This window comes from Thermobia domestica, chromosome 6 (assembly GCF_964235325.1).
Source record: "Thermobia domestica chromosome 6, izTheDome1.hap1.1, whole genome shotgun sequence".
Lineage (NCBI taxonomy): Eukaryota > Metazoa > Arthropoda > Insecta > Zygentoma > Lepismatidae > Thermobia > Thermobia domestica.
Window position 1 is genome coordinate 234,338,692 of NC_137459.1, and position 17,100 is coordinate 234,355,791.

A 17,100-nucleotide genomic window follows, 5' to 3' on the forward strand; every position below is an offset into this window, starting at 1 on the left:
CTAAACTGCTCAACCATTTCCCCATGTGATGCAATCAGAAACGACAGGCAACATCGCTTTCAAATTATAGAAAATACTCCCCTTCCCCCAATTAAAATGGAAACTTTCAAAAACACTGGGACACGGTTCAACTTTTAATGGGAAGTTTACATAAAAATGTCATCTTCCTAACTTGACAGAATCATGTGATACTAAGATTTTCGCATAGATTTTGACCCTCCGCTTCCACTATAGAATCAAAGTAACCTGATTAAAAAACTACTTCGAGTACATGATAAGTGCATCCAAAAATGTGTTCCAAACGGTTTAACCGTTTTCCCCACGTTGCGTGCACAAACAAGATTCTTTTCGTTTTAATATAATAGATTACTGTTGAACAGTGTTACAGGGAGTTTGATCGAGCGCAAATAATATTCATTATGAATGATTCCCAAACCTCTTTTGTTTTCAATGATATTCTGCTCTGGTGATATATACACATTTCAAGCCAATTTTGAAACTAGGTATAGACTAAGAGGTACGATTAAAGAAACTATTTATAATCACATTATTATTTCAATCCAAGTTTTGAAGTATATTTTTGAGATGGGCTTTTTTGGGTTTTATTGTGGGTTTTACCCTATAAAACCCACTGGGGAATTTTGGGCTGGAGAAAATTCCAACCCTGACTAGAGACGATTTCACTCTTTGACTAGGCCACTGTGTCCTCACGTTTTGACCTCTAGGTTAACTAGTTTTATGGGGTGTAAAATCACTATTGTGAAATAATTCCTGAAATGGGAAAGGAAGAAATTTTAGGTTGACAGTGTTCGTTTTGTGTTAAAGAGTTTTCATGGTTCCCCAAGCAAAGCCGAAAACTACTTTTTTATTTATTTATTTATTTATTGACTGTTATTTTCTACAGCCCTTCTCGCTGGTCTTTGATGCACAAGCATACGGGTTCAATTCTTAGTGGCAGAGAGTGAACACACTAATTATTCAGACTACACTTTAAACAGTAAGTTTGGTCCTATATGACTTCATCATTGCTGACAAGGGATCTAAACAGAAGTAAGTCTATTCATCAGTGTCATTTCCCGTGCCCACTAAGTTCTAGACGCGGTACTTTAAGGACTTTATTATTATTATTATTATTATTATTATTTTGTATAATCTGACTATTAGGTTTATTCCAGAACCAGCGAGTGGCAATGTAATACAGCTCTATCGGAAACAAGATAATGTAATGGGGACAGAACGACTCCTGTGCAAGATGATATTGCACGGTTCTCTCTAGACCCTTCTGTTGCACCACATTGAAATTCAGATGTGATTAGGAGCTCATGTATATACATGGTCTGTTCTTCATAACTTTGATGTTGCAGTGGCATATAACGGAGATCGATTATCAAGCATGCATAAAGAAACGACGCAGGGTCAAACACGTTAACTTTTCTAGACTAGAGTGGGAGAGAATTTCAATTTACGTTTTGATGCAGTTCTATTCAGTAAACGAACTTGCACACACAAATCTCCGATATATGTGATTCCGGTTATGATTAATAATAAGTTTCTATGCTCTCTATCTCAAGGTTTCTGAAGATGAAATTAAAAAATAAAATCTTTGGGTTTTACGTCCCAAAGTTATGCCATGTAGATGATGATGATAAGAGTGCCACGTAAACGGTTAAAAAAGAATGAATGAAACGAATGTGAAAGTGAGAACAAATGGGAGAACAGCGAGAAAACCCACGGTCACGGTGTTAGTCCACCACAAAGTCAATTTCGCACGAACTGAGACCGACCTAGGGACCACAGGCAGCAGAAGTGAATCTCTACCTCTGAGCCACTGCAGCCTCCAGATGAAATATTATATATATATATATATATTAGGGTGGACCATTGATGTTGATATGCCCTTGTAACTTTTGAACTAACTCTCAAAGAACGCTGAAATTTTGTATCGTACAAATATCAGCACAAGAACAATGTTTTACATACTCCATAATACCACCAGATTAACAGTACTGCAAACCAAACATACAGTTATTTCTTTTATGACTTTACATCGACTTATTGAATATTTTAAATCTGTATGATAAACGAAAACTTACAATGTTACATTTATTATTCAGTGTTGCTAACTAAGGACGCTACAGTATCACAAACATCCAATATTGGTGGCCTCTATAACGCAAGTGAAACGGCAGGGGTAATGCGTATCCAAAGTACTTTAGTGTGTAATAGAACTTTTTCCAAAAACCTTTACTTCAAAAATTTCCTTAGATAAGTTACTCATTCAATTACATAGATGGCTTTCAATAGATGTAATGATCATAATACCGTTTACAACGGGTGACATTCATAAGTCCTAAAAATATAAGCACAAGACTTAAATTTTAGGTCTTGTGCCGTTTAGGACTTGTGCATTTTAAGACTTCTACCATTTAGGACTTGTGCATTTTAAGACTTCTGCCGTTTAGGACTTGTGTCGCGAAATGATTTTTAGGACTTGTCCCGTTTAGGTCTTGTGCCTCTTTCATTCACTTGCTTTAGTTCTGAAATTCGCACCACCACACGAAATTGCGACGATGCAGCAACTAGTAGGATTAATGTTACGAACGTAGCTAATTCCAACGGTAACAGCAATATTTCTACTACTAAGAATTACATAATATAACCTATATACTTATACAAGAATTACATAAATAACCTATTTCATTTTAAGAATTAATTATATAATTGGTTAAGAAATTCGTTTCTTTCAAATGGAGATACGAGAATCCCAAGACAAATTCCTTTAAAAAAATGATTAAAAAGCATATTTTACCAGACTTCTGAAACCAAGCAAACATTCAAAATTGCAATATATACCGTGTGAAGTGTATTTTATTAAGAGTAGAACAAAAATCCACCAAAGTTTACTTAATTAGGACAAAAGCTCACTAGACATTTCACGAGTGAACATTAAATACCAACTGTATACATTAAGAACGCAGTAAATTTAAAACTGAACAAAGAACATTTATTATGCAATACAGTTACTATATTTCACAGTGTGCTTTGATCGAGTTGATATTTATAAGAAAGAAAAAAAAAATCAACAAATAACGCTAAATTACTAATGTAATATGCAATACAATACGTTTGCAGAAACCACTACATAGTCATTTAGGGGTGTAGCCTGCAAAGTTTTATAGGGGAGCAGGCTTTTTATATACTAAAAGCAAACAAAGTTTATTTCCAGATTACGAAAGCTTCAATAATTCCCTTTCTGTCTAATCTTTGGAGGTGGGGAATTCTGTACAGGGAGGGATTTCTTCTAGGAATTTTTTTCTTTTTAATTGTGAGAGATTCTGTAAGAAGAATAAATATTTCTTCAGGTTTCATCATAAATTTAAAATGTTATTCTACTTGTTCTTCTCGGAAAAATGAGTAGATACAGTTTTGTTATTAGCAGTATTATTCACATCTATTTTAGTGAAAATGAATGCGATTTTTTAAATACCTGCAGAGAAATGGAAAATTGATGGACTAAGTTGCAAGAAAGTCGTTTGACATTGCAACTAAAACAAACATAAAACAAACTTAATTCGGTCTAATATAAAGTCATTTCAAAACAAATTTTTTTCTCAGTTTTTCAGTAATTCATGTCCAACATGCTAAGGTTGGCAGTAAATAAAAGGTATCATATTTCACATCCCCAAGACATGTTTGGCCATACATTAAACAAATAATCCAAGAGGGTGCATAAGACGACCCTCATCCCCGATTATCTAACCTCTTGATTTGGTTGGAACTCTATAAAAAACATACAAGTATTTGAATGTGTAATATTGATATTTTGTATTGGTGCTATTTACAAGCTTGTACATTGACAACATAAATATGAGAATAGAAGTACGTTATCGCATATAGTATAGAATTATGTATAGAAAACAAATCAGCTGACAAGGTGATGCTGAAAAAGGGGTTGTGATGTACAAGACTAAGATTCTTTCTTAAGGTCCTCCTTATGCGTTCTCTTGCATTGTTTACTTAATACGTGGCCAAACATCTCTTGAGGATGCGAACTGTGACACATTATACGTACTGAGAGCCTTAGCATGTTGGAAATGAACTTCAGGAAAACAATAAAATTTTGATGTGAAATGACTTTATATTAGCCCGAATTAGGTTTGTTTCAACACACGAAGTCATCCATTCACTTGAATTAATCGTCGTAAGTAGTAATACTACGTAAAATAAGTATCCGTAATTTGACAACGCAAAAGGTAATCTTAAAATAATTACGTGTTTTTATTACCATATATAAAGCTGTGGCCCTGCGTAGCGTAGTTGCTAACGCTCTCTCCTTCGGTGCGAGTAGTCCAGGTTCGATTCCCGGTGGGAACACTCGGTCGAAAAAGTGTAAACAGCTTTTCCAGGCCTGCCATCGTGAATGAGATTTTCCTGGGTTTTCCTCATTCCCATCACGCAAATGCCGGGGCAGTACCTAATATGTAAGTCCCAGACCGCTTCCTTCCTTTCCTTTCCCCGGATAATGTGCTCGCCGAGGGACGTCATCCTTCAAACGTGACGGGCTAACATCGCCATAGATGCCGAAAGTCCAGAAATCTAAATCCTCAATCAATCCTCAATTCTAAAGCTGTTACTTTTCCTCCCTCTCCTGAAGGAAATCCCTCCTTCAGAAAGTATAGTTCACATGAAAGAAATCACAATTCGAAATATTTCCGTTTTGTTAGAGTTGAGAACATAAGCTTAATAAAAGGATACATTACCGAACATCTGAGGTGGTAATTGATTCAAAAATGAAGCAGTCTCCATAAGCTGAAATCCAAGCTGCATCTCTGACGAATTGTTTTTACTACATCCAGCATCTGAACTCCATCGCGGAGAGGACCCATTCGACTTGGAAGAGGAAGATGAAGCTACAGCACCATCTTCCGCAGATAAGGCTTTTGGTGAAAGTTGTTGTGTGTGTGCCGTATAATGATGAGCTTCTGGGCTGCGATGAGAATCAGCCTGCGGAGAGTTTCCCCCTGAGCGAGTTCGTGGAGAACGAATATCTGGTGATGATGTAGACGTAGATGTGCATGTTGCCGACGCTGTTCGGTGCTGAGAATAGAAAGGGAAAAAAAAGTATGTTAGGAATCATGCTTCATTACATTATTACAATACGTGAACTACAAGCATTATATGTTAAATGTTTTATAACATTTTTCCAGTGCTAAGTAGCGAAACTTCATAAGTTTAATTTAGCACGTGAAGTGTGCTCGTAATTTTGATATTATATAATCAATATTTGAAGAAATAATACCGATCCTAGTTGAAGAAATGTACATTTTCATGAATATAAGAAAAGGTTCGTTGTTTAGAGAGCTGAAAACAATGAAGAATAATGTGATACATCAAACATATACTGCACCAAAAAACTAACGGAACAACTATTGTACGTAGTAACACTTGACCTGTGTACTACAAATCAAGTTGGATTACGTGACTTTTTTGAATTCGCCCCATTTCTAATACTCTTAACAATGTTTATACCTTCGACAAAATAATGCAAGTTATAGGAACTTCGCAGTATGGACTTGCGACTTGAATTATAATAATAATAATAATAATAATAATAATAATAATAATAATAATAATAATAATAATAATCACATCTAATATTTTTTTCATCACACTACTACTTCCAGGACTTCCTCATTGGCTTTCCGTTGGACCCAACTAATTTTATCCATTTTTTCTACATCCTTATTTCTAATGTCCAGGTTTCTGCCTCATTGAGTACAATATACTAAACCAAACATTTAAATAATCTTCTTCTAACCTCTCTATTCGAAGATCCACAAAATACATAATTCTTCTTCCAAAATGCTTCCTTCTCTATTCCCATTCTTGCTTTTATTTCAAACTTCATATTTCCACTATTACCTAAAATACCGTAAAACTACACTGAGTACTCAATGAATTTGGCTATCTACTTAATATTCTGTTGGTCCACGTTTTGCTCGAAGGACGGCCTGGGTACGCTGTGGCATGGATTCTGCAAATTACTGATACATTTCCATGGCAATCTGACACCATATATTCCTGATATAATCCCACAATTAGTTCACAGATGTCGGTGGAAGAGTCACGGTGCAAAGGGTTCGTTTCACATCCCATAGATATTCTATAGGATTAAGGTCTGGTGAGTTAGGGAACAAATTCATATGCTACAGCACCGTGGAATGTTGCTCACGCCAAGCACGTATAGTCCTGGCTCGATAGCACCATGCATTATTGTGCTGGAAAATGCCGTCTCCATGTGGGTACAAGTGTTGCATTGTAGGATGTACGTGGTCCCCTAACACCTGCAGATACACAACGGATCTCACATTGTGATCCATGTACACCAACCGTCCCAGTCCATCTCCAAACCATACAGCCGTCTCCACCTGACTGCACAGTACGCACCATGCACAAAGGGTCCATAGTTTTGTGCAGGTGGCGCTACATACACATGCGCCCTTCCAAGTGGTGTAGCACAAACTGTGATTCACCAGACCAACAAACAGTTTCCCAATTATCCACGGCCAAATTAGTGTACTCCTATGCCCAAGCGCGACGAAGTCAGCGGTGACGAGTCGTGAGGAGTGGGTGACTAGAAGGTCATCTGCTGTGGAACTTCATGCGTGTCAATGTACGCTGCACAGTTGCGTGGCATATGGGTGTTGTGCATTCACTATTGCATTGGTCACGTAATTCCCGGACACTGATGGTTCGTTTGGATCTCCCGAGCAGTTCGACGCAAAGCTCGCTCCGCCATGTGACCTTTCGTACGCCCCTGCAGTTCCATCTCTTGGAGGTCGTTACCTTATTTTCTTGCCACTCCTTGTGCACCTTCACTATGCTGGAACGGGCGCATCCGACAAGTGTTGCTGTCTGGGTTATTGACGCACCTGTTGCTCGGCCACCCACAATCATGCCCTTTTGGAATGCGCATAAATACTACCCACCTGCCATTGTAACAGCATGCTGTCTGTCAACATGCAGGCTCGAATGTGTTATTTCTCTGCAATACTCCCAGTCGGGGTGGTCATGTTATCAGCTTGGATGCTGGCCACACTCTCTTATGTGGAGGGGTGGTAGCAATTCAGTGAGCACTCACGTGTAGTAACCCATTCTACTTTCTTCCCTCCTACTTTTATTCAGATTGCTTCGTTCTAATCACCAGTGCTTTTCCTCCGATTACATATCATCATACAGTAAGCAATCTTTAATCCAGCACGTTCGGGACCACGGCCGTGCCAGATTACTCAACATTAATATTATTTTATTTATTTAAAGAAAATAATACAACCGGCTACTGACCAATTACAGTATTCTAGGTTACAGTAATAATATTCATATATTATCTAGTACAAAAAAGTAACACAGTATTATTGCGACTATTCACGTACGTTGTTAGTATACAAAATACACTGATTATAATGTATCTAAATATAATTTATCAAGCTGTATTTTTAATATATTTTCATCGTCATTTAAAATATTCAAAGTAATGAATCGTGTTTAAGGAAGCGCACACCCGCCATGTACGACGCTTCTTTCAGATATTTATTTTGGCTTTACTACAAAAGAATAGAACGTTATTTCTATCTCCAATGTTTGGATGAGGCACTCTAAAATTATCTTTGTAAACAAGTCAATACAGTCAATTCTATAGCGTAGTATTTTATGTAATAACAAAAGATCATGAGTGAAGTAATCTGCTTTCCACGGATGGTAAAGGTAGTGTTTAGTTGGGAGGTTCAATCATATTTGGAATAGTTCTGAGTCTGACTGAAAGTGAGAAATTTAAAAAAAATTGGATTGTATGCTTTCAATTTTGCTAATGTATTTGGTGTACACTGGATTCCATATTTGAGAAGCATATTCCAGTATCTGACGTGCGCGAAGTAACGTACTTTGAGAAATTTAATTGTTCTGAAATCATTCTCATCTCTTATAATCCAACAGAAGTTTCTAAAACCTTTATTTACTATGAAAGAAATGTGGGTTGTAAATGTCAAATGATTATCGAGTACATGCCAAGATCTTTAACCATCTATTCTTTAATTAATGGAGTGCTATCTATCTAACGAGATGGAGTGCTATCTATCTAATATTTATATTTAGGTTATTTTCTATACACCAGTTAAATACGTTTACTAAATCATCATCTAATTTATCACAGTCATTAATCGATTTAATTTCTGGAGTGGGAGACCTGGGTTCGATTCCCTTCTGGAGCTCGTGGTTCGGATTCCCGTTAATCAGTAGGTCTCGTCTCATATACCCTCACTGCTGAAACTCAAAAGCAACTCAACTCAACTCGGTTTAATTTTTGTATATATTTTAAGATCATCGACAAATAATAATTGTTTTGATGTTTTGACAATCAATTGGTTAAGTTGTTAATAAAGAGTATTAAAAGTATGGGTCCTAGATTTGATCCTTGAGGTACAGTCACGAAAGAAAGAATTCTTCAACTGACAAAATTTCTTTTCTAGTAACTCAACAATAAATTAACCTATTAAAGTACAGATTTTGGCAAGTTACCAAATTATAAGTATCCTAAGGATAACAACAGGAAGATCCTAATTAATTCATTTGTTCCAGAGTTATTAGCAAAAGAAAATTTGTCAACTGTGAAATGCTTTCTTTTCCATGTGTACACCAGATCGAGTCTATCGACTTAGAAATGCACTCATAATAATGGACAGACTGCTTATGATCTTTTAAATATGAAGCTTTAGAGCAGGTTTTACAAGTTAAAGAGATTGAACTTACGTAGTAATATGTCATGATCGACTGTGTCAAATGTCTTAGCTATATCAGTGTATAGAATATAGTTTTAACGGGAAAACCAAAGATAAACCACTCTTAAGACAAAAACGAAAAAAAAAAAAAAAAACGACTAAAAGGTACTTTCTGCAACCTTGCTAATAAAAGAGCAAAGATTTCTCTGGTTCAACGAACACAGAATCATCATACTGAAAGAAAACATTTTATCGCTTCTGGTGTAAATGGAAGGACATACTATGTATGTATGTATGTTTTTTTTTTTTATGTTAGTACTACGTAGTAGTTTATGGATGAGTGAGTAAAAGTACGTCCATTTGTATATATTACAAAAACACAAAAACACAGACCACTGGAAAACATTAAGAAAATACCCAGTTTTATATTACAATATATTATTCCTCGCATAAAACAATACATTAAAACGAAAAACATACAAAATATATTTCAAACTTGAATTGAAATCATAATCTCGATGTAATTATAATTTCTTTCTTCAATCGTGTTTCTCAGTACACGTCTAGTTTCAGAACTAGTTTAAAATATGTATTTATAAGGGAGATTTTCAGAACAAAATATCATTGAAAAAAATCCATTTGGGAATCATGCATGCCAAATTTTGGTTGCGCTGCTCAGCTTAATTTGGTAGAAAAAAAAATGCGAGCACATTCCGATATTCGTGTATTAGAACGTATGACATGTCACTGATCACGATTAACTTGCAACTGAAGTGTGGCTGCTAAAGAAAATAGAGTAATTGCTTAACGACAATCACATCGGTAAACTCTTGAATTCTTCTTGCATATCTGGAGGAGTATGTGGCAAACAATAATGATTATCATACGTTACATAGGTCGTTTAATCGTAAACTGACTTGTAGGAAAGGATATTGGCAACAGAAAATACGATTTTAAAAAAATCTAATTTTTAGTTCTTCCAGAAAAGAGGCTTTTTTTTTAAAAAAACATTTAATAAAGTCTTTTTTTATCTCTGGCTCCTGACCTTGACGTGAGGGGAAACGAAAGAAATCTTCAGTCATGACAGCTGGTCCAGGGTTGAAATCCTGAGACTAATAGGGCATTTTATTCCTATTCTATAGGTACACTAGTGATGCTGTGCATCGTTGATGCGAGCGATCCTCCCTCTGTAGTAATTTCAAATTCAAACTACAGGAATAAGTCTCAAATCTCGAACAAAACACACACAATGTTCTATAAAAATCCGAGTGTGTTTAATAAATATTCAGGATATGTTATATAAAATTGAAAGAATAGGCTCCTTTATTACTGACTCATTTCCACTTCAATGATCGCAGTCGAGAAAATTGTATTTTTACGAAAGTCATCATAGTATTTTTATAAATCATTGGGCATGCGGGGTGGGAGAAGAGAAGGTTAAGCGTAGGGTTATTACATCTTACATTTTTGCCGTAAGTTTCGTATTTTTCTGGCACGTTTTTATTTTCCTCGTAAAACGATTTATTCTGCTTTTTTTTTTTTATGTTCAATAGATGAAAGGATACCTTAATGTATTTAAAATATTGTCATAAGTTAGTGCCAATAAATACACAAATAGAGGAACTGATTTATCACATAAATATATATATGTATATGCTTATGTTTATATATGTATATACGTATGCATATACCTATTCAAGTATGTATACATGTAAGTACATATGAGTGTAGTACATTACGCTACCACATGTCCGAGGCCGGCATAAATAGCGTGAGGGCGCTCAGTACCTTGCCCTCTATGGCGCCTGCACTAATAACAGTCATGAACAAAAATAAATTATAAAATCAACAAACTTAGTAAAAATAACTAACTATATGTTGGCTTAGTTGAAGGCACCTAACCTTTTAAACGTATTTGAGTATGGGATTGGTAGTATCTCTTACACTGCATACGTAAGTTTGTGAATCCATACGTAACTTCGTTATGCGTAGTTAATGTAAGGTTGTCATACAAATTAACCTCCAACAACAAGAACTGAAGGATATAAGGATACGACTGCAAGTGACAATTAAGCACAATAAAATATTTAAACTGGGCTACGCGAAAACAGAAGAAAGAATGTGTATATTCTGGTAGTTGTGATTATGAAATTAGGAGAAACGAAAACTAATCTTTCATTTCGGAATATAGCTAACAGATTACAATTACATAAAAGAACAAAAAGCAGTAAAATTCGAGAATTTACTAAATTTTTATCATTAAACATGGTTTTAGGGGAAAAACAAACATCCTCCGTACGGATGCTTCAGTTAGTTTTTTGGAGAGGAGCAACATCTGATTGGAGGGGAAAACCCATCATCCCCCTGGTCCTAAACTTGCATCTTGATAGTCACACATATGACTTTAGGTTTGGTTTACATGCATGCCTCTTCTTGAAGATTTATTACGGATACCAGAATCACTTGTACTTCCGTGTTTCGTCTGTAGTTGCTCTTCATAGGTTTTTCCGTCTTGTGAACTGACAACTAGACATCTGGAGAACAACTGAAGTGATCTCTATTTACTTTCTTACCTTCCATTTCTTTCACCGCTGAAGAAAGAGAAGTTTTCAAACACGTGAATTTTCGAGTTTTATCTCCATTAGTATCATCAGGCAAAACTTTCAACAGGAAGTCGAGGCCAAATTTGTCTTACCTGTTTGAACTTTTATGTCAGACACAAAATATCTCCAAGCAGTCTGTAATGGATATTCCCAATTAAAATCAATAAACTAAACAATATAACAGCTATAATTACTGTAGAAAGAAAGAAAAGAAAAAAAAACTTACTGGAGATACTAGGTTCTGATTCCTCATCTCGTTATCTCTTAGCCACTGCAAATAGCTTTCTCGTGCTACTTGCTCCTCGATAGCTTCATTTGTTGCCTCCCAGTCGGTAGCTTTAAGCTTATCTTCCAACATGGCCTGGAAAACAAGACAAGAACACTGATTGCAAATTAAAAGTAATTACTGACAATATTCGAGATGTGCAAAATGCATTTCTCTCTTCATCCAGAAGACACTGATTGGTTCTGAAAATGAAAACAAAAGTCATATTTTTCTATTGTGAAGGAAAAGTTGATAAGGAAAAGGAAATATCGACGACGAGATATTTGTGACTTGAAGTCTAAGTGGGGGGCGCGGTGCCTCAGTGGTAGAGCGTTCACCTCCGGTGCTTGGGGTCCCTGGTTCGATCCCAGCTCGCGCCGTGTGGACTTTGTGGTGGACAAACATCGTGCTCGTGGGTTTTCTCAGGGTTCTCCCGTTTCCTCCCATTTTCTTCATTCCACCATTTCACTCATTTCTCATTATCACCGTCTCCTTTAACCTAACCGGCATAACCGTGGGACGTTAAACTTAAAGATTTCATTTCATTTTTTTTCATTTTTGAAGTCTAAGTGCTTCTATTTAGTGTTGTATATATTAACAGAAAACTTAAACTAATAATTTGTAAAAAGTCGTGTAATTACATTAAGGTTACATCATGAACAAACACAACATATATCGGCACATAAACTCCGTAACACCAACACTACGACCAAATAGCCATAAGCGTTTATTAAATGTACTTCAAAATATCACACAATAAAACTCAATAATACCACAGGTGGAAACAGCGATACTTCCCCAATACATTGCAGGTCCAAAAATCAAGTCAAACAAATAAAATGTCGTGTGGACGAAAAATGTGTACTTCGTGATAATAGAATGAAACTTGGAAAAATTACTTTTTTTTTTTTTTTTTTAACTGGATATTGAATCATTCAGTATTTGGACTCTGTACTGCCGTATAGTGTAACAGCCCTTGTCAACATGGTTGTGTGCATATCCAAATACCAATCGAACCTGGACTCTGGACATGTTTTTGACAGAAGTGTCGAGATTATCATATCACTCACACTCTCTCTCTCTCTCTCTCTCTCTCTATATATATATATATATATATATATATATATATATATATATATAGTCACATCATGATTTTGTGAAACGAAAAGGATTGCTGTCGGCGGCAACCGAATGCATGTAATCAAGTACGACTACAAAGCTAGAAAATCTGCTACACTAATTCAAAGAGCTTTCTTAATTTCAAATGAGTCTGCAATGAATATACTCACATAACTGACAAAAACTAACGTGGAAAGTATTTGAGTTCAAACATACATATCTGTATGAAATTTTAGTTATGGGACCAATACGTACCTCTGAATGTGATGGTGGGTGTCGTTTCTCAGCAAGACGATGCAAACGTTCACTAGATGTCACTGCAGTAGTCATTGTAAAAGTCAAACACAATGCAGATATCTTAACTATAAACGCAAATGATGAGTGTCAATAAAATTCTCCAAGCAATACGAACTACAAAACACATTTAAGAAAAGCAAGTTGGTTCCATGCTATAATTGCAGATTCTATAATTTTCTCGCTGGGCGCCAGATCTCAATGATATTTTTGAAGTTATACACAGGTTCTTAATATCGTAGCAAGCGTTCTATCAGGCGTAACGAAATATAGGTCTTCCGCAGATGATTGCAAATGATAAAATCGAATTTCATGATAAAAGTATCTGTCATGAAATTTAGGATGTGTGCTACTGGAACTCACTCTAATAAAGAATAATATTATCTTGGCTTACATTTTACAATACCGAAACTGGAAAGTCCAGAGGTTGTGCGTATTTCGTAGTTTTAGATGGGAGATTTTTTTAAATCTACATACATTTCTCCAGAGGCTTCCAATAGTACTTGTTCACCCTTATGTGTACACCAGGAGTCACACACTACGAGTAAATTTGTGGACAAATATGGATTCAAAGAAAATACATCTTCATGCTCTCTCATTGTCTTATACTCACATTTGTATCTACGAAGACATTTGGTGGGTACGATTTTCTATTTCCCTTGATACATGGGGGGTCTAGACCCTCCACTTGGCTCTTAAGACACACATATATGGAGTTTAACTACTAATCGGCTATAGCAACGTCAATCGTGTACGTGTATTTTACGCTGTTAGTTGATTGCACCGAGGAGACAGTGTTGCTCTTCCCTTTCACAAGTAACGTTCTTTCGGACGAAAGCTCAACGTTGAACTGACTCTGATCACAATTCTATACAGAACTCATATGGATTTCTTTCACTGTGATACGCTCGTTAACTTCAAACAACAAATGTTTGAACTCACTGAATTATCTTTCTTCTCTTCCTTTTCGTTTCACTGTTAAAGTATAGTTATACGACATGATGTTTTTTTGAACTCACTTTTCAAATTAGTAATAAATCTCAATGGCGCTGTAAAGTTTGGACGCCGATATTCCTGGCTACGTCCAACGCTTGATGTAAGTGCCAATAATGAATGGAAGAACCGAATGCTCACACTTCATCAAACTTGGCCATTGTACAGTTCTTGATAATATTGATCTGTAGTGTACGATTTACTTTGAAAACTGTATCGTCTTCTCTTTTCTTTGCTACATAATTCAATATGTTTTATGCTTTTAGCCCTCAGTTTGAGATATCTTTCCAGAAACCTGTCACATGTTTTGAAACTTCTGACGCGATAATTGTTGCGTATGTTCTTTAACTCACGTCATGAAACACTTACAGGTTTCGATTTTCCTGTGTGGAGAAGGCTGGAATTCACTCTCACTACTTGCATCGTTTCTTCTTGCAATGAGACATGTCGTGTCATTATTGCTTGAAATCAGGTGTACATCATTATCATCACTACAGTCATAATTATGTGCTACACTTATGACAGTATTCGTTTCCAACAGGCGACGAGATTTGTACTCGATAGGCAAAACCAGAAAACATGCGAATGATTCATTTTCTACTTTAATACTATTTTCACAATGAAGAATTCGCCTTAAGTTGCTCAACCAATGGCAATACCTTAGCAGTGTTGATTACCAATCGCCAACTCATCTGTCGCATTGCCCGGGAAAGCGAATATTACCAATACATATCCCTCACACGATTGTGGTGTCAATGTGTTTGTTCGAACCCAAACACTGTCCTTGTAAGTTGGAAAATAAAAATGCATCCTACATATATAAACCATGTGCCTAAACAAAGTTTCTTTCTCTCTCACAAATGTTAACTTAGCTGTATGATATAGCAAACTCAAATGTAAATATTGAACAAATAAGAAATACAGTACTCATTTATATTCTACATTGTAGACTCCTGACCACAAAAACCTCGACGGCCTTACAGAAGTCCAAAAATCTGAGCCTAAATCCTACCAATTCCCACAGATCTGCATATACCAAACTGCACTTTTCCCACATTTTGTCAGAGAGCACTATGCATAATATTTAAGAGTAGACTATTTAAAAGTTACCAAAGAAATACATAATTTACATTTAGAGAACAATAATTTACGTGTAGAGAACAATCATAAGAAACGAAAATAAATAAAATAAAAGTAAAAACTACTATACTGAGTGATAGATGGTTCAAGGCTGTAGAGGGCAAGAAATAGCCAAAGTAACAAAACAAAACGACAAAGCTTTCACAGTACAATTATCTCAACAATATTATAACTACCACTCCACTTGTCCCTAATGGATACTCTTGAAGAACAGACAGAACTGAAGAAATTAATCTTCCAAATTAGTACTCCAGCATTTTGCGCGGCCGGAGTCATTATATAAGAAAATAATTCGTTAATATATAATTTTATCAATACTAATAAAACACCCACAATAAAAGATACTGCACATTCTACGTCTTGTATGATTTCTCTATCAACCCTGGATAACACTGAATACAACCGAGCCACAATTTGTAATATTCTTTGGCGAATACTCTAGCATTCCTCTTTCTTTAATAATTTCAATTTAACTTTCTGCTGTAAGAAACTTTAAGGTTCATCGCAACTGCCGAGCTAAATCAGTTTGTTTTATTATTCACCTATCGAATGTCTTGTTTTATACACTATCCTCCCAATTTTTAGACTACGAAAAAAAACCCTCCCAGGCTATTCCATTACAAAGACACCAGGCATACGAATATTTTCCCCATTGGAACTGACGTGTCCTTCTCATCAAAAACTATATTCTTCGTACGATATTCTCTGACTTGTAGCCACTGCGAAGTTCCGCATTGAGGAAAGTTCTATACCTCAACAATTCCTTCTCGTTAAATATGAACTGTTCGGTTTGCTCTGTAAGGAATTACCTATATATTCTTCGACTGACAATCTACTGATTTACATGGAGATCTGCATTATTTTATATGTGGTGTAGAATTTATATTTTCTAAATTCATTTCTACAATCCAATGGTCTAACGTTCATAAAAAATATTATATTTTATTCCATCCTTATATCCAACAGTATGGTTTCCTTCAAAATTGGTGATAATTAGTACATCTGTGCATCCTGCATGTACTATAAAGGTAATCAAGAAATTTCTCTCACTTTTTGTGGAGGTCTGTGTTCAATTGGCCCTCATACCGTGAGTTGAATGCGAATGGAGAGAAGGCGAAGGCCAGTTGTTGGTGCGGGTATATCCAACATGCTACCTGGTTGTGGCAGTTCAGTTACACTGTGAACTTGCGTAAGTACAGAGTGAACATGCGACCTCCACAGAGCGTCGTAAGGGCGTATATGCTGTACGAGTTCAAACTGGGGTTAAACGCCGTTGCAGCGGGACGGAAGATATGCCAGGTCTTTGGTGAGGGTGTTGTGACTACGCAGACAGTGCAGCGGTGGTTTAGCAAGTTTAAGGACGGTAACGAAACACTCGAAAACGCACCACGTGCCGCAAGACCAACATATGTACACACCTGTTCACAAAATGCTGGAAACTCGTTCAGAAACTAAGTCCGAAAAAGTGAGCCTAGATCCGTCACAATTCCAGCAGATCTATACACAGAGAATTGCATTTTCATTCCGTTCTTTATATAGACACTAGCTGCAAACCGTACTGTCATCCAAGCGATGTGAAAATGTAAAAACAATATCAAACTACTTATTTCTGAAATTAATACTGATTGCACACCTCATGCACAGTTCCAATATGCAAAATCAACCATTATCTTAAGTAGAAATTACTGAAAACAACAGAAAATGGATATTTAAACCTCCAAGTAGGAACCTGTGCTTGGAGCGATTCCATTATCAATATTATAACACAATCTCTTGTAAGCTGCGTCTGTCGTCAAGCGGGTTTAGTAATGCTACTGACATTTCTGAAACGAAGGGCGACGGTTCGAGCCTCCGTGCGGAAAGTTAAAGTTTTTCTTTTTTTTTCTTTTTTTTAATATATGAGAACTTTTTT

General features: G+C 36.1%; 1 protein-coding gene across 1 annotated transcript in view; it reads right to left on the bottom strand.

The window, feature by feature from the left end:
* Duba (Deubiquitinating enzyme A) overlaps positions 1-17,100 on the bottom strand; it is a 171,271-nt gene that overhangs the window by 15,725 nt on the left and 138,446 nt on the right. Inside the window, exons 7-8 of the mRNA XM_081762659.1 lie at positions 11,604-11,738; positions 4,761-5,097 (exon numbers count right to left, since the gene is read on the bottom strand). Of these exons, the coding sequence (XP_081618785.1) occupies positions 4,761-5,097; positions 11,604-11,738 (472 nt within the window). The remainder of the gene's footprint in view (positions 1-4,760; positions 5,098-11,603; positions 11,739-17,100) is intronic.